The 16,580-nt window shown below is 32.7% G+C and overlaps 2 protein-coding genes across 9 annotated transcripts; one reads left to right on the top strand and one right to left on the bottom strand.

Annotated features, from left to right (window-relative positions):
- The first annotated feature begins 3,623 nt into the window (after positions 1–3,623).
- LOC135127976 (SWI/SNF-related matrix-associated actin-dependent regulator of chromatin subfamily E member 1) lies at positions 3,624–10,678 on the top strand. Of its 8 annotated transcripts, none has more exons than XM_064054723.1 (11): positions 3,624–3,871; positions 4,257–4,301; positions 4,929–4,969; positions 5,086–5,175; positions 6,568–6,774; positions 6,827–6,911; positions 6,966–7,061; positions 7,116–7,384; positions 7,434–7,640; positions 9,666–10,383; positions 10,511–10,678. In XM_064054723.1, the coding sequence occupies exons 1-11, from the start codon at positions 3,811–3,813 to the stop codon at positions 10,561–10,563; spliced, it is 1,872 nt and encodes a 623-aa protein (XP_063910793.1). In that variant the 5' UTR covers positions 3,624–3,810; the 3' UTR covers positions 10,564–10,678. The 8 variants fall into 8 exon arrangements, with proteins under 8 accessions (XP_063910793.1, XP_063910830.1, XP_063910802.1 ...); XM_064054760.1 differs by having other exon boundaries at positions 3,625–3,742; positions 7,110–7,384; XM_064054732.1 differs by having other exon boundaries at positions 3,625–3,871; positions 5,098–5,175; positions 7,110–7,384.
- Positions 10,679–10,764: 86 nt separating this feature from the next.
- Positions 10,765–16,537, bottom strand: LOC135128008 (RNA-binding protein 41-like). The gene is made up of 4 exons (XM_064054788.1): positions 16,258–16,537; positions 15,914–16,207; positions 15,187–15,860; positions 10,765–10,911 (listed from the first exon to the last, which is right to left on the bottom strand). The coding sequence occupies exons 1-4, from the start codon at positions 16,404–16,406 to the stop codon at positions 10,814–10,816; spliced, it is 1,215 nt and encodes a 404-aa protein (XP_063910858.1). The 5' UTR covers positions 16,407–16,537; the 3' UTR covers positions 10,765–10,813.
- Between the last annotated feature and the right edge of the window lie 43 nt (positions 16,538–16,580).

Genomic DNA, 16,580 nt, shown 5'->3' with positions numbered 1-16,580 from the left:
ACGTGACGACTGCATGCCTATTATGTTTTTTTTTCGCAGTAGATTTCAAAGCATTCGGTTTTGCAGTTCCTGAGTAAACCAATAAAATACATTTAGGCATTCATTATTTTTTTGAGTCACCCCCTATATGCAAATTAAAAAAATATGAATGGAATCATAAATTACAAGTACAGACTCATCATATTTTGTATATTCTAGATAGGATTTATTCGGCAAACTTTTGAGCGGACGTCATCAGTTTTTTGGAGAAGATAACCAAATATATTTTGACTAAAAATTTATTATGCTCTTTATAACCTTAAAACATCTGCAAGATTTCAAAACATTCGGTTCTGTAGTTCCTGATTAAATCAATAAAATACATTTACGCATTCATTAATTTTTTTAGGTCACTCTGTATATGCAAATCCAAAAAATATGAATGGAATGATAAATCACAAGAAGAGACTCATCATATTTTGTACATTTTAGATAGGATTTATTCAGCAAAATTTTGGGGTGACGCCATTAATTTCTTAGGGGGGGATAAACAAATACATTTTGATCAAAAACTTACCATGCTTATGATAACTTTAAAATATCTCCAAGATTTCACAGCATTCGGTTCTGTAATTCCTGATTAAATCAATAAAATAAATTGACACATTCATTAATTTTTTTGAGTCACCCCCTATATGCAAATCCAAAAAATATGAATGGAGTGATATATTACAAATACAGACTCATCATATTTTGTACATTTTAGATAGGATTTATTCGGCAAACTTTTGAGCTGACGTCATCAAGTTTTTGGAGGGGATAACCAAATATATTTTGACTAAAGATTTATGATGCTGTTTAGAGCCTTAAAACATCTGCAACATTTCAAAACATTCGGGTTAGCAGATTCAAAATTAAATTGAAAAATGTTGTTTTATAATTTTGATTTTTTTTCCAAAAATCTGGACGTTTCGGGTAAAAACTGAATTCGGAGTCGTAAACTACATGTGTAGGACTATGTTATTTTATACTATTTAAGACCTATTTACTATGTACAATTTTGAAGTGACGTCATCGCATTAGTGGTGGGGATGATTAGACAAATTTTGGTTAGCGTTTTACCATCTACATGATATTCCTAGTATAAGTACAAAATTTCACAATAATCGGTCCAGTACTTTCGGAGATAATCTGTCTAATAAAAATCCGGGACGGCAGACAGACGGACAGACGGACAGACGGACAGACAGACGGAAATGGTAGACCTATTTCTTCGTCTTCTAGGGGTCATGAAAGATCGAGAAAACGTAAAAGTAGAGAGTCGGCCGACAGACTCGATTACAATACTTCCTTTGCTTACGCTCGGGAAGTAAAAATCATCAAAATTGAGATAGGACGGGTGGGTGGGGCTTTATATTGCCTTTTTTTCTTAATATACATAGCCATCTTACTACAACAAGAAACTTAAAACATGGTTAAAATGGTACATTTTTGCAAGGAAATATGGATTTTGCGATTACGGGGCGGTGCCTAATTGCAAAATCGATATTTCCTTATACAAATTTTTCATTTTAGACATGTTTTAACTTTCATGTTGTGAAAAGAAGTCTACACATACTAAAATAACAAGGCAAAATATAAGCCCGCCCACCCACCCTATCTTAATTGTGATGATTTTTTTTTTATTCACCGTGAACGAAGTGGGCAGAGATTAACTGCAAAATACTTATTTCTTTACAAGAAATTAAAAAGATGTTCTTGAGTATCGTGTTTTTCAAAGAATACTACGTATATTAAGAAAAAAAGACAAATTATACCCCGCCCACCCACTCCATCTCAATTGTGACGATTTTTTTTATTTTTAGAAACTTAAAACGCGTTTACAATGGCAAATTTTTGTAAGGAAATATGGATTTTGCAATTAGGCTTCGCCCCTAGGCCTGCCAACGAATGAAAAGTTTATTACTATTTACATCAGGGCAGGTGTGGGTGGGGCTTATTTTTGGCTTTCATTTTTTCTTAATATACGTAGTATTTTTTAAATAACGCGGTATTGAAAAACATGTCTTACATGGTAATTTCTTGTAGAGAAATAATAAGGATTTTGCAATTAATTTCCGCTCCTTTGGTCCTCGACAATTAAAAAAAATCATCATAGTTGAATGCGGGTGGGCGGGGCTTATATTTTGCCTTTTTTTTTCTGAATATACTTATATTGTTATCGTAGTCGTCTTTTCAGAACAAGAACCCTAAAACATGTTTAAAATAGTAAATTTTTGTAGACAAATATGGATTTTGTAATTAAACCCCGCCCTTCGATCTGACAACGAATCAAAAATTTGATTATAACATTTTTCCTTAAAAAAAAAATCACAAAACAACACCTAATATTGTAAAATCATTGAGACATTTTGTTGATCCATTACATCACTGCCAAATCGTGAACCGAGAACACTTTGAACATTTATTGTGGTCCTACCGTCCTACTCTTAATAGTTTATTATTTATTAGGAGTAGTATTTTCAAAGATGACGTAATTTTACAATATCAGGTTTTTTATTCTGCATCAGAAAATGTCAAAAAAATCTGGATGTTCCATTAAAAAAAAGTAGGAGGCCTTTTGTGTCAAACCGAAAGATTTAAAAAAATATTGTAATCAAGTCGCCATGTTTAACTATATATCCACACAAAATTTACAAAAAAAAAAATCTTTTCAAATGACAAAGTTGTTCAATCATTCCAGGACTTTATACTAACCCTGTATACATAGTATTCATTGAACAAGATACTCAAAAACATACTTTTAATATCTTGTAAAGAAATAAGGATTTGCAGTTAAGCTCCGCCCTCTTGGCTCACGACGAATAAAAAAAATCATCAGGGCGGGTGGGCGGGGCTACATTTTGCCTTTTTTTTTTCTTAATATGTACAGACTTATTTCGACAAGAAGACACTTAAAACATGTCTAAAATGGTAATTTTTTGTAGTAATCATCTTAAATCCTCCACTTTTCTTCTACATACAACTCCTTTAAATATGGAAAAAGTTGAACATCAAAGTAACGTCAGCGGAAACAGCAACTGCAACGGGAACTTCAACGTCAACAGCAAATTTATAAATCCCACTTAATATTTATCAGCACTCAAATTGTTTGACAACGATGAATCATTTGGGCTGATTTTCCTACATTTTAAATTCGGTCCCGCGAAATCTACCAATCGAATGTGGTGCTTAATTTAAAAACTTCATTGTTGCCAACTTAAATTTGAGTGTGGATAACTATCACCACCTTTTACCATGTTTTTCACTTAATTGATACCACTGAATCGGCGGTCATCATAGTCGTGCAGAAGCTCTGACACTATTATATTATTATATTCATCGTGCATGCACAAAGCAGATAACTGAACCTAACTTTCTCTTCGTTTTCCACTAAAAATGCGTAGCCATGTTGCTTCTTATCTTAATAAGAGAAATGGCGACATTGGTGGAGTTGCATATCATCCAACAATAGAACGTCTTTATTGTTCACATATCAAATGTCCAACCGAAAGTTTAAAAAATATAGCTTTTTTTTGTAATCTAGGGGAATTAAAAACCAGTTTGGTAACGCACGTAAGGCGCGTTATTGGTTGCAGACGTGTTGCAGACCCCATGGCCGCAAATGACAGCTGACAGCACCTGCAAAATGGAAGCGTTGTGAAGTGCCGTTGTTTTGTAAATATTTTAGAAGAATCTCAAGTTTCCTCATTATAGATCTGATGTACAAATACTAAATTCCTTGTGATTTAATTTTAGTGTGTTTGTCGGTTTCTTAACACTTGCGGCAAAATGGCTCTTCCAGCCAATTACAAACAAGTTGCGATGCAAATGCCTAGCCCCCAAACAAACCGTAAGAATTTCCATAAGTTGTAACAATTTGCATTATAAAATAAATTATTTTACGCGAAGTCCCGTAGTTTTTTCCAGTAATTACTAGTTTTTAAACGTACCAAAGTAAATCCAGTAAATTCTTTCAGAGCTTGCAGTTCGCATGAGTATTTTTTGTAAACCGCTGATTTTTACTTAATTTATTATTTTAATTATTGTTGAAATGATGGATTTATTAGCATTTGAATTTACAAGTTAATAGCATGTTTTATTAGATTTAAGCCTTTAATACTGTGGTTTATCAACCGTTCAATTTGGTCACTTTTCTTTGGTTTGTTATAAGCCATAGTATACTTTTTTTTGTAGAATAGTGCTGATGATATGCTTTGTTTGTGTTTGTTGTTCAGATTTGCTGTCGGCAGGCGTGCCCATGACTTTCAACATATTGAAAGGTAACTGCAAACTTCGTTTTATTAACACTCTTTAATAATTTGATGAGTTAAGTTTTATGATACATTTTTCTGAGCAAGCTTTTGCTTCACTCTTATATCATCGTATCAACTCAAATTGCAAGACCTTTTGGTTTCATACAGGATAGTTTGGATGAAAATGATCCATCAGGAATAAGTTGCTCGAAAACCGATCTGCAAATTGAAATCATAATGAAGTGGAGACAATACAGTAGTGAAAATGTTTTATAGTAGAGACAAGTAGTTTGTTTATAAGGGAGTAAAAGTGTAGAATGTAATTTATTAGGTTTGATTTTCTGATGGTTTACTTTTCGCCAAATGGTCTATAGTCGTTTTTTTCTCTTCATTCCATAGAATCATGCAGAATGTTGATAAGTAGAAGATCTAGACGCAGCCATCATTGCTTATTGTTCAGTAGCGTTGCACTAATTAACAAGGTTATTCATAAATCCAAGTGTGTATTTTTTTTATCATTTTAACTCTTTTATTGTAATTTGTAATTGTTTCAAGGTAAGTAGAATTTGGCATTGTTAACAATTTGTTTATTAATTGCACGAAACCCCCTTATACGTGTGACCAATTAAGTAATATAAATCGTATTTTTTCTAGAGCGTTTAAGAGCCTCAGGAGGGTCAGGTTCAGGAACCAACGTAAGTCTCTCAAGTACTTGTTACTGATTAATGCTTATGTATTGACTCACACTATCAAAAAATTTTCATCTAAAAAATTATCTCTGCCTGTGCAAACAGATCAATAAGTCCTACAGTTGTATTTACAGAAAGAAACAAGTCCATTTATCACAACTCCAAATGGCCATTCCGGATTTTTACCACAAAAAGTGGGAAAGAGCTCTGCCGTAAGTAAATATTTGCATTTTCTTTCATAAGCTCAATGACTTATCTGTTGATAATTCTGAGTTATCTAAAACAAATAACATTTACGTATCTCAAAACTGTTCGTTTTTCGTGGATTTTCATTTAGTGCGATGCATCGCTACGGTAACAATTACTATTACTATACCCCGAATCAAGGGTACGGTTACAATAATAATCACAATTACGGGCTTAGCAGCAATTATAACCCTGGTTACAACGCTTACGCGTATAACAATTATAACCAATATCAGTATTGGCAGCAGGTATGTCTTGTAGCTTACTTTTTATGATGCTTTTTGACCTTGCGTTCGGTTTTGGGTTAGAAGTTTGTTTGTAGTGAAAATGATTATAAAATAAAGAACGGAATAACTGCGTAGCTGCAACTTGAATAAAAAACTTTTGTCAAATGAAGGCAGTGTAAAAGTTTTAAATAAGTAAAAATGTGTGCTTTGGTAACTATTTTTTACTATCAGTAGCGGAAAAACTGTAAAAATGTTTAATCAAATGTCGTGACGTTGTTTCTTGGAATTGTTTAGGAACTACGTGCTTTTTATTTGTATTTAATTTGGGGGGTATTTGACCACTTCAAAGTTTTTTTTTGTAGTATTTATTACTACAAAACGTTTCAAGTATGCATGTTATGTAAAGTAGTGACTTTATCTCTTGTCATTGTTGTAGTGTTGGCAACCTTAAACATACAAAGTAAGGTAAATTAGAACAGTTGCGTTATTTTGTGCCTGTTATAATCCGGCTGATAATTCGTAATATTTTCCAAAACGACGTCGAGTCTTCTCAGAAATATTGAGACATTGTAAAGTAATTTATATTTATTCAGTCGTTTCGTAATTTTATTTAGTTACATTTTAATTCACATAATTACTTCGGAAGTTCCAACCATTAACTTAAGCATATTTGAATTTTGTTTACGTATTACACAGCATAATATTAAATATATTTGACAAAGTTGTGTAAAATACTTCATAAAAAATCTTAACACAAACATTGTTTTTCTTTTTATTCTTGCTATTATTGAGTTTGTTTGAAAAATCTTCCTTTGTTCAAAAATTAAGTTTTAAATAGAAGAGAAATCCATTGGTGCGCTATTTGTTCATGGGAAGGGATAGAACGCCACTCTTCTATTATCTAACATCAATTTTAATTGTTCTATCCCTACAAAGAACCATTAATCTTTATCTTATCTACATCGCTCATTGCATATTTAAATGGGATTAGCCTGTGTTTTACGGCTACATTTATGTGAACCGAAAAAATGTGCAAGATATAGATCTGTTTAAAACTAGATAATTAATCAATTCCCGTTTTGGAATGCCACCGGAAAAGTTTAAAGAGATCTGAGTTATAATCTGTTCTAGAATGACGCGCGAACGCCCAAACCTCCAAAACCCCCTGAAAAGCCCCTCATGCCGTACATGCGTTACAGTAGAAAAGTTTGGGATACTGTAAAGGCTCAAAATCCAGATCTGAAACTATGGGAAATTGGAAAAATCATCGGGCAGATGTGGAGAGATCTCCCAGAGGACGAAAAAACCGAATTTGTCGAAGAGTATGAAGGCGAAAAAGTACGTTTTTAACATTCCGTGTAAAAATCCAACAACGAAAATTCCATTCCAGGTCGAATACGAAAAAACATTAAAAACCTACCACAACTCCCCAGCATATCTAGCCTTTATAAACGCAAAAAATAGAGGTAAAACCGGTAAGTGCCAGCGTTACAAGTACAAAAATTATTTTCTTGTAACGTGTATTTAAGGTAACGACAGCGACACTCACGACAGAACCAGTTCTTCGTCCAAACAGCAAGCGGCAGATCGCCGGATTGAAATTCAAGCCGCCGAAGATGAAGACGGTATTTAATTTCGATTGCCTTTTTTCACTCTAGTTTGCATCTTTGTAGATCAAGACGACGGGTACTCGGTCAAACACGTCGCTTATGCGCGTTTCTTGAGGAATCACCGCTTAATCAACGAAATTTTCTCGGATACGGTAGTCCCAGACGTGCGCTCAGTAGTAACTACTGGAAGAATGCAAGTTTTGAAGCGTCAAGTCCAATCTCTAACTATGCATCAAAAGAAGCTTGAAGCCGAGTTGCAACAAATTGAAGAAAGGTTTGAAGCGAAGAAGCGGAAGTTTATTGAAAGTAGCGAACAGTTTCAGGAAGAATTGAAAAAGGTTTGTTTTTGTTTTTTGTTTGTTGAGTTTGCTGAGTGTTAGTGTTTAGCATTGTAAACCTGCGGTCGACGAAGACGCGTTTCAAAAGATGGTTGAAAGACAGTATGATTTGTTGAAGAAGGAAAGAATGAAGAGTTTGGAGGAACAGAAGCCCAAGATTGAAGAGAATGGAACTGCTGCTGTACCGGAAGCACAGGCTGCTAGTGTACACTCGGAGCAACCACCGCCTCAGCAAGACGGACAACCCCAGTCAGAGGTACTTTAGTAGCGTTAGAAATTTAACCCTGAATGACGCATGCAGTAAGTAGGGACTAGAAGGCTTGCAAGTCGGTGTGATATAATGGGTCTTTTGGAAATGTTGATATTTTGTATAGAAATCTCATTACTTCACATCTGGTTTGTATGTGTTTCTGGAGTTTATGGTGAAATTTTTCTTTGATTTGATAGTTAAATGGGATGGTCATCGTGATTAACAGCGATTTGATGTAAGAATTTTACATTATCCAGTCGTTGATTTGTCGAATGGGGCGACATCTATTTCTGTTGGGAATGTATCGCATTAAATGATAAAGCGAATAAATTGAGAGATAACGAAAATACAATAATTCGTCAGTACATCATCCGATTTTAGCCGTAAAATTGATTGTCAGAAATTCCAGTGACGACGCGTGATTCAAATTTCTGTATCTCTTGTTATGTTATTTCAAAGTCACGAATAATATGATTTTAGAAATAAAAATAGTATCAGAAATATTTCATTTCAGAAACTGCAACTTACACAGGAACAATAAAATTGTTATTTGGGTTGAAATATTAATTTCGGGTTACAAGATTTAACAATAAAATTTTGGTATTTTAACAGTTAAATAAAAGTATTAGTCCACCAATGAACTTGTATTTAGACGTAATTAAACGAATTGTAGGTTAAGACTGATTTCATAAAAGACGCTCAAGCAATTTATAAGTATTTGACGTATATTTCGAAATACAAACTCAGTACAAACTGAAAGTTGACAATAGAAAAATTGTGCTCATGATTACCTACTTCAACGGTAAATGTTCTCAAATTTAGTAACTTTTACTACCTGTTTTTTCACGTCCTCGTCACTGCCATTTTAAAGTAGAAATTATTGAATATATTTGGAGATTGTGAATGAAAATAGTTACAAACGTTGCCTTAGAACAGTTTCAAACTTGTCATAAGTTTTGGAAAGCTAATCTAAATAAATATAACTTACCTAGAAGACATAAACAGTGGGACCAACTTAACAGTTTTTGACAGGACAGATGTATTTCAATAAAGTTGTATTGACTTATCTTTAAAACATGTCTATCAATTAGTAGACTTCTTTACACTTGTTGAAACATACAATAACTTCATAAACTTTATATTTTCGTAGTTTGTAAAAACAGAATAGTAGAAACTTTCCTTGTCAAATGCTTTTACGTTAAATATTTTCATAGAAACACAGTACATATAAAGTGTAAAATGTAGGTATGTGCAAATGTTTACTTACAAATTTACATCCTATGGATGTATTTACTTCTGCTGTATCCACGTCTCTCTTTTTCATTTTTTTTAATACTTTAAACTTTCTGAAGTAAGAAGTTTTATTATTAAACTTGTCACGTCAAAATGCTTGTGGTATTCAGGCAGCGTCGTCACTGTGAAATTCATTTTCGAGAAAATTTAGCTGTCGCTGTCGATCCACAACACTTCCCATCACTTTTCATTTCACTTAAAATACACTTTTGTTAGGGGTTGCATCCATAGATAAAAAAAAAAGAAAATGGTTTGCAAGGTCATTTACATCTGTTATTTTTCATTCGCCTCATAATCTTTAATTTTAGCTCCTTCTATGTATTACTTATTTTACTTGACTTAAGAGAAAAAATCAAAAATAAAGTTATGGTTGATGATTTGTTATTTTCTTTTATAATTAGTTAATTTTATTTTTTCATTTTTGAGTTATTTTTCGCATTACAGTAAGTATCGTCTTTGGAACTTCCATGCTTGGATTTTTATTTGATTCTTAAAAAAAATAGCCTGTTTTGTAGATACTAATTGGGTGTTGGTGACAATCTAACTTATAACTTGAAAAAGTTGACCATCCTATTTTACCATGTAGCTACTTCGTCCTACTGACTTTACATTCTCATCTCCTTCCACTTCACCCTGTACAGGTAAAGTTATAAACTTACATTTCTTCTAAGTAGTGGGTGTAACTTTTCTCTATTCCAACCACAATTTATAACGAGGTATGAAATCGATTTCGTGCAGCCCATGGAACAAGACGAGAAACCGCCAAGACCCAACGACAACCCCAGTCCAGTGAACCAACCCCCACCAACCAACGGCACGCCGGAAAGCAAACCACCACCACCAGAAGCCCCCGAACACAAACCGCCCTCGCAGCTCCCCGAGCAACCCCAGCCCCCGATTCCCGAGCCCCAGGGCCCCCCTCAGCCCCACATGCCGCCTCCGCAACACGGCATCCCTCCGCCCGCGACCCAGCCCCCGATGCACCACCACCCGGCACCGTCGCACATGCCGCCTCAATCCCACCCGGTCCCGCCGCCCCACATGCCCCCGGCTCCCCACGGCATGCCCCCCAACCCTTCCCAACAGAACATGATGGCTCCAGGACAGGTGCCCCCGTACCAGCAGTATCCGCAGGGTAGCCCCCAGACCGTCCCGCTGCCCCCGCGTCCTCCGCATCCCCCGTATGGATATCCCCAGCAGCAAGGGTACCACCAACCGTATTCTCCTCAGTATCCTCCTCATACTTACTACCATCAACCGTATCCACAGTATCCGCATATGAATAGGCCCCATTTGTACCCTCCGCATGGACCGGTCCCAGACGGGCAACCCATGCCTCCGAACCCAGAGGGGCATCCGGCTCCCATGTATGGTGGACCTGCGCCAGCCGAGGCAGAGAGGGTGCAACCGAGCGGGGAAGATTCGCATCCACGGGCCCCAGATGAAAGTAAACATGGTGGGTACACAGAGGAGCAGTTTGGCCAAAAAATAAGTTTTGAAACGTGAACTTAAAATAGTACTTATTTTTTGGCCCAACTGTTTAAATTTGGCACTGATGGTGACGTTTGACTTTTTTCTTCCAGAATCTAATTCTGATACTCATAGCAGCGATAAGGAAAAGAAAGAGAACGAATAATTTTTTTATATATACCAAGTTTTATTTCTTTTGTCCCATTTTAGTTTACAGTGAGCACGTATGTAGCTATTTTCTTTTGTTATTTTTGCAATAAAAATTTAATATGATGTAGGAATCGATTGGTTTCTTTCTATACCAATTCAGTACCACTTCACGTTCATTCTTTCGCGTTATCTCAACACTTCGTATTTTCATCACTATTTTACACGGTAATTTGAGTCGGTACACGTTGCCTTTAATTTTTTTCCTTTCACGAATTTTTTCGTCTTCCGAATTGAATTATCATCGGTTTATTTTTCAAAAGTGTTCCATTGAATTGATTCAACGCCACTTCCGCAGTCTTCTCGTCTGAAAAAAATTGTATAAACATCAAAAAGTGAGTATTACTCAAGGTCAAGTAACACTTGCGCACAACGCTCGTTCATCATCAAAATTTGCGGTATAACCTTATTTACAGGTGAAGACAGTTACACAAGCAGATAAGAATGGTGGAGGCTTAGAAATAATTAAGAGCCAACCAGCCTTGCAGTGAAGTCTTCATTTTTTTAAATAGAGCTGTACATAATATATTATTTTTTTATCTAAAATAAAATTGAGAAAGTCATTTGTATTTTCCTATGGATTGTGAACCATGTAATATTCTTTGTAAACTACAATCGCACGCAAAAGTATTGTCGGTACCCAGCAGTGAGTTTTCTTGACATAAAATTGAATTAATGGAGTTTAAACAAGTAACCGCCACATCCGTACAAACCATTATTTTTTAACAAAAATGAATATTTATATTTTATATGGGAAGTGATGTTTTTTTTATCAATTTGACGCAGTGAAAAATCTAATAAACTGACGAATATTGACAATTCGAAAATAAAACAAGATGAAACCTCGGAATGAAATATATAAAAATAATCTTCTATTTATTTCAATTTTGATACTTTTAAATACTTTGACTTTTCGTGTTTTTGATTTTTTCTTATTCGATTTTTCAAAATGTTGCGACTTTTTAAGTCTTACATTTTTCGAATTTTTGCTTTCTTATTTTTAGATGTTTTGATTTTTCAATTTTTCGGAATTAATTTTTGAGTTTTTCGATTGAATGGTTTTCTTTCAATTTTTCACTTTTTGATTTATCGGTTTTTTTAAGTTAAAATTTTTCGATCTTTAGCCACTTCCATTACTCATTTTTTGGATTTATTGACTTCTCGATCTTTTGACGTTTCGATTTAACAATTTTTCAATTTATCGATTTTGATTTCTCGATTTCTCAGTTTTGGGATTTATCTATTTAAATTTTTCGAGTTTTCAATTTTTGGCGTTTCTAAATTTTTCGATTTCTCAATTTTGGGATTTTTCAATATGTACTTCGATTTTTAAATTTTTAGATTTTTAGACTTTGTTTTTTTGATTTTTTATTTATTCGATTTTTCAAAATTTTGCGATTTTTTAAATCTTACACTTTTCCATTTTTCAATTTTTTGATTTCTCGATTTTGTAAATTTTCAATTTTTTGCCTTCTCGTTTTTAGATGTTTCGATTTTTCAATTTTTCGGAATTACTTTTTCAGTTTTTCGATATTTCGGTTTTTCAATTTGCGATTTAACGATTTTCTTTTGATTTTTCGCCTTCTCGTTATTAAAATTTCCGGTTTTTCAATTTTTCCGAATTAATTTTTCGGTTTTTCGATTTTTCACTTTTTGGTTTATCGTTTTTTTTTTTTGAATTTTCTCACCCATTTTTCGACTTCCCGATCTTTTGATGTTTCGATTTCTCAGTTTTTCGATAACTCATCTTTTCGTTTTCCTATTTTTCCACGTTTCAATTTTGGGATTTATGTATTACGTTTCTAAATTTTTCGATTTCTCGATGAATGGATTTTTTAATTTTTCAAAATGTATTCCGATTTTTAAATTTTTTGATGTTTTGATCGCTCGATTTTTTAAATCTTCAATTTTTCGAATTTTTAAATTTTAGATTTTTCACATTTTTGTTGTTTCGATTTCTCAATTGTTAGATTTTTTGCCGTCTCGTTTTTGAATTTTTCAATTTTTTGGATTAACGGTTTTCTTTCAATTTTTTGCCTATCCGTTTTTAAAATTTCCGGTTTTTCACTTCTTGGTTAATCGGTTTTTTTGGGTTAAAATTTTTCAATTTTGAATTTTCCATTCCATTTTTCGATCTTTAGCCACTTCCATTTCTCAGTTTTTCGACTTCTCGAGCTTTTGATGTCTCGATTTCTCGATTTTTTAGTTTTTCGATAATTCATATTTTCGATTTTCCTATTTTTCAACGTTTCAGTTTTGGGATTTATGTACATATTTAATTTTTTTAATTTTTGGCATTTCTAAATTTTTGGATTCTTCGATTTCTCAATTTTTCGGTTAATGGATTTTATTTATTTTTCGTCTTTTCGAATTCTCAATTTCTCAATTTTGGGATTTTTCAATATGTATTTCAATTTTTAAATTTTTAGATTTTTCGACTTTGTTTTCCTGATTTTTTACTTATTCGATTTTTTCAATTTAACATTTTTGTATTTTCCGATTTGTTGATGTTTTGATTGCTAGATTTTATAATTTTCAATTTTTCAAATTTAAAAATTTTAGGTTTTTTACTTTTTTGTTGTTTCGATTTCTCAATTTTTCGATTTTTTGCCTTCTCGTTTTTAGATGTTTCGATTTTTCAATTTTTTGGAATCAATTTTTCACTATTTCGATATTTCAATTTTCGATTCAACGGCTTACTTTCAATTTTTCGCCTTCTCGTTTTTAGATTTTCCAGTTTTTCAGTTTTTCGGAATTAATTTTTCAGTTTTTGAGTTAAAATTTTTCAGTTTTGAATTTTCCCTTCCATTTTTCGATTTTTAGCCACTTCCATTTCTCAGTTTTTCGACTTTTCGAGCTTTTGATGTCTCGATTTCTCGATTTTTTAGTTTTTCGATAATTCATATTCTCGATTTTCCTATTTTTGGCGTTTCTAAATTTTTGGATTCTTCGATTTCTCAATTTTTCGGTTAATGGATTTTTTAATTTTTCGACTTCTCGATTTTTCGTCTCCGAATTCTCAATTTCTCAATTTTGGGATTTTTCAAAATGTATTTCAATTTTTAAATTTTTAGATTTTTCGACTTTGTTTTTCTGATTTTTTACTTATTCGATTTTTTAAATTTAACATTTTTGGATTTTTCAATTTTTTGATTTTTCGATTTGTTGATTTTGATTGCTAGATTTTTTAATTTTTAATTTTTCAAATTTAAAAATTTTAAATTTTTTACTTTTTTGTTTTTTCGATTTTTTGCCTTCTCGTGTTCAATTTTTTGGAATCAATTTTTCACTATTTCGATATTTCAATTTTCGATTCAACGGCTTACTTTCAATTTTTCGCCTTCTCGTTTTTAAATTTTCCGGTTTTTCAATTTTTCGGAATTAATTTTTCAGTTTTTGAGTTAAAATTTTTTTCGATTTTTAGCCACTTCCATTTCTCAATTTTTCGATTTATGTATTTAAATTTTTCAATTTTTACCATTTCTAAATTTTTGGATTTTTCGATTTCTCAATTTCTCGATTAATGGATTTTTTAATTTTTCGACTTTTCGTCTCTTCGATTTCTCAATTTTGGGATTTTTCAATATGTATTTTGATTTTTTAATTTTTTGATTTTTCGACTTTCTTTTTTTTATTTTTTACTTATTGGATTTTTCAAGATTTTGCGATTTTTTAAATCTATTAATCTTTTTGGTATTTATGTATTTAAATTTTTGACGTTTTTAAATTTTTGGATTTTTCAATTATCGATTAATCGATTTTTTAATTTTCCGATTTTGGGATTTTTTGACTTTCTGTTTTTTTGATTTTTTACTTACTCGATTGTTCAAAATTTTGCGAGTTTTTAAATCTTACATTTTCAGATATTCGATATTTTAACTTTTGGATTTTTAAAATTCTTGATTTTTCAGTTTTTCGGTTTTGACAATACATATTTTGATTTTTCCTTCAAAAACGAAACATGACATTTAAAAAAAGACGCTAGGAGCCCCTAAGATTCTGTAAAATTGTTTCCAAACAAAGAACTTCACGGATCCTCGAGATTTTTTAACACAAGAGGCCCTGAAGATTTTTTTTATATAAAAAAAAAAAAACAAAAAAATTGGCCTAAAGTTATTTAGACAGATCTTCCCTCGCCTCTGAAGTAAAAATATATTTACACTACATGCTTAACTTCAATTGTTTATGTTTATACATCGAAAGAATGCGACAATTAAGTATGCAGCAAATTGTCTCCTCAAAACAGAGGAAGCGATTAAAACTATTAATTAAGCTACAATTTTTATTTTATCATTATTAAATATAGGCGGGCGCAACATTACTGTATGCTAAAATTTTCTCGCCCCGGCGTCCTCCAGAAACCAGTAACGAGTACTGGTATTATAAAATGGGATGATTCAAAAACGAGAAGGTTGTTTTTATATGACGTCATCAATTTTTTTAATGAGATGGGTAATCAATTTTTTATGTTTTGTAAGCCCTGAATGAATTACTAATATTTTGATGGTTAAAGACACTTACAGTTCTTTAATTCATTTGTATCACTTGGGAAGTAATAAAAGACATAATATATACTTCTTACCTGTAAATTCTATAAAAGCCTGACCTCGCATTTTCCCTTTCATGACATTTATCGACATCACGTATTTTCCAACATCACAAAAAAGATTTTCCAAGTCACTTCCTTGAACCCCACCTGCTAAATTCTTCACAAAGAGAATTTTTGACGAAATTCCTTTTTCATAATTTTCAAATTTTGGTATTTTCTTAATTTCCTCCACAGACAATTTTTTTTGTTGCTTTGTACTGTTGTTATCTGACTCAGGTGCATTATTTATCTTCAATATTACTCCATCTCGTATTGTATAGTAATTTTGTGGTTTGCAAGTGAACACTTTACTTTCTGTTGCCTTATTATTTTCTACTTTACATTCCTTCAAGTCCCACTTTGTTTTTCTACAAAAAGCAGCACCATCTGCTCGAGGTTCTTTAATGATAGGTTCTTTTAATGTAGGGTTGCCAATATCATCAATCTGCTTTGCTAAACTTCTAGCTTTCTTTCTGATTTTTTTAACATCAACAGGCGCCAAATTTTTCATTAATTCTTCTTCTACACCTGTGATTAGATCCATAGGTCCTGGAAGAAGATCCTTTTGTTCATTTTCTAAAGCAAACTTTAACAATTTTGTCTCAACACTCGAAGGTTTTGTGGCTAAAGTTGTCTCAGTTGTGAGGCGATTTCTCTTAACAACTTCCCTAAACATTAAAAACGTTTAATTATATGTACACAAAGACACACTAAAGCTTACTTTGTGTCTTGGCAGCGTGACTCTCTTATTTTGCTGTATATTTCTTCCAGTTTCAATTTTAGTACCGAATGGTTCAAATTTTTATGCTTGTTTTTAACAACTTCATCTCCACTTTGAAAGTCGTGCAAAAGTTCAATTTCTTCATTTGACAATCCACATGATTTAAGTTTTTCTACATCACTAAGGTGTTGGACAGCAGTGTTGAACTTTTGTAAACTCAGCGAACCAGATGTGTAATTTGTAACTGAAAGTATTTCTGTTGATTTATAAAACTGACTATTTGCAGTCAGTTGTCTAAAAGCAGTAATTCAGTAAAATATTAGTGGAATTTAATCTGTACTTACTCCTGTAAATTTACTTTGGTGTTTCGTTGTTTTTCAGACAATCGTTTAATTAACATATCTCCATCAGACACTAATTTCTTTTCTGGGGGTTCATCCTCAAAGGTATAAATGGGTCTTTTCTGATAACTTGCACTCAATTTATTATACATTTTGAGTTGACGATTGAGAATTTATTCACTCATAACCCAAATTTGTGTGACAGATCATAAAAAAACTAAAGTCCCTAGTACCAGCATAGGGACTGTGTTTATATCTACAATAATGATTACTGACCTACAACGAAAAATTGTGACATTGGAACTACTAAAAAATCTCCGTCATTC

The sequence above is a fragment of the Zophobas morio genome, unplaced genomic scaffold (genome assembly GCF_036711695.1).
Source record: "Zophobas morio isolate AGI-343-1 ecotype UQ-CSIRO unplaced genomic scaffold, CSIRO_AGI_Zmor_V1 ptg000002l, whole genome shotgun sequence".
NCBI classification, from domain to species: domain Eukaryota; kingdom Metazoa; phylum Arthropoda; class Insecta; order Coleoptera; family Tenebrionidae; genus Zophobas; species Zophobas morio.
Note: the sequence above shows the minus strand (reverse complement) of the source record. Positions and strands in the feature narration are given on the sequence as shown.

What these genes read in the sequence shown, in the direction of transcription:
- LOC135127976 (XM_064054714.1), top strand. Translation starts at nt 3,811, where the DNA reads ATGGCTCTTCCAGCCAATTACAAACAAGTTGCGATGCAAATGCCTAGC. An exon ending in GGTCAGGTTCAGGAACCAAC is followed by an intron (nt 4,970 to 5,085) that starts GTAAGTCTCTCA and finishes TAAGTCCTACAG; the next exon opens with TTGTATTTACAGAAAGAAAC. An exon ending in AAGTGGGAAAGAGCTCTGCC is followed by an intron (nt 5,176 to 6,567) that starts GTAAGTAAATAT and finishes AATCTGTTCTAG; the next exon opens with AATGACGCGCGAACGCCCAA.
- LOC135128008 (XM_064054788.1), bottom strand. Translation starts at nt 16,406, where the DNA reads ATGTATAATAAATTGAGTGCAAGTTATCAGAAAAGACCCATTTATACC. An exon ending in TCACGCTGCCAAGACACAAA is followed by an intron (nt 15,861 to 15,913) that starts GTAAGCTTTAGT and finishes TTTAATGTTTAG; the next exon opens with GGAAGTTGTTAAGAGAAATC. An exon ending in GGCTTTTATAGAATTTACAG is followed by an intron (nt 10,912 to 15,186) that starts GTAAGAAGTATA and finishes AATTTTTTTCAG; the next exon opens with ACGAGAAGACTGCGGAAGTG.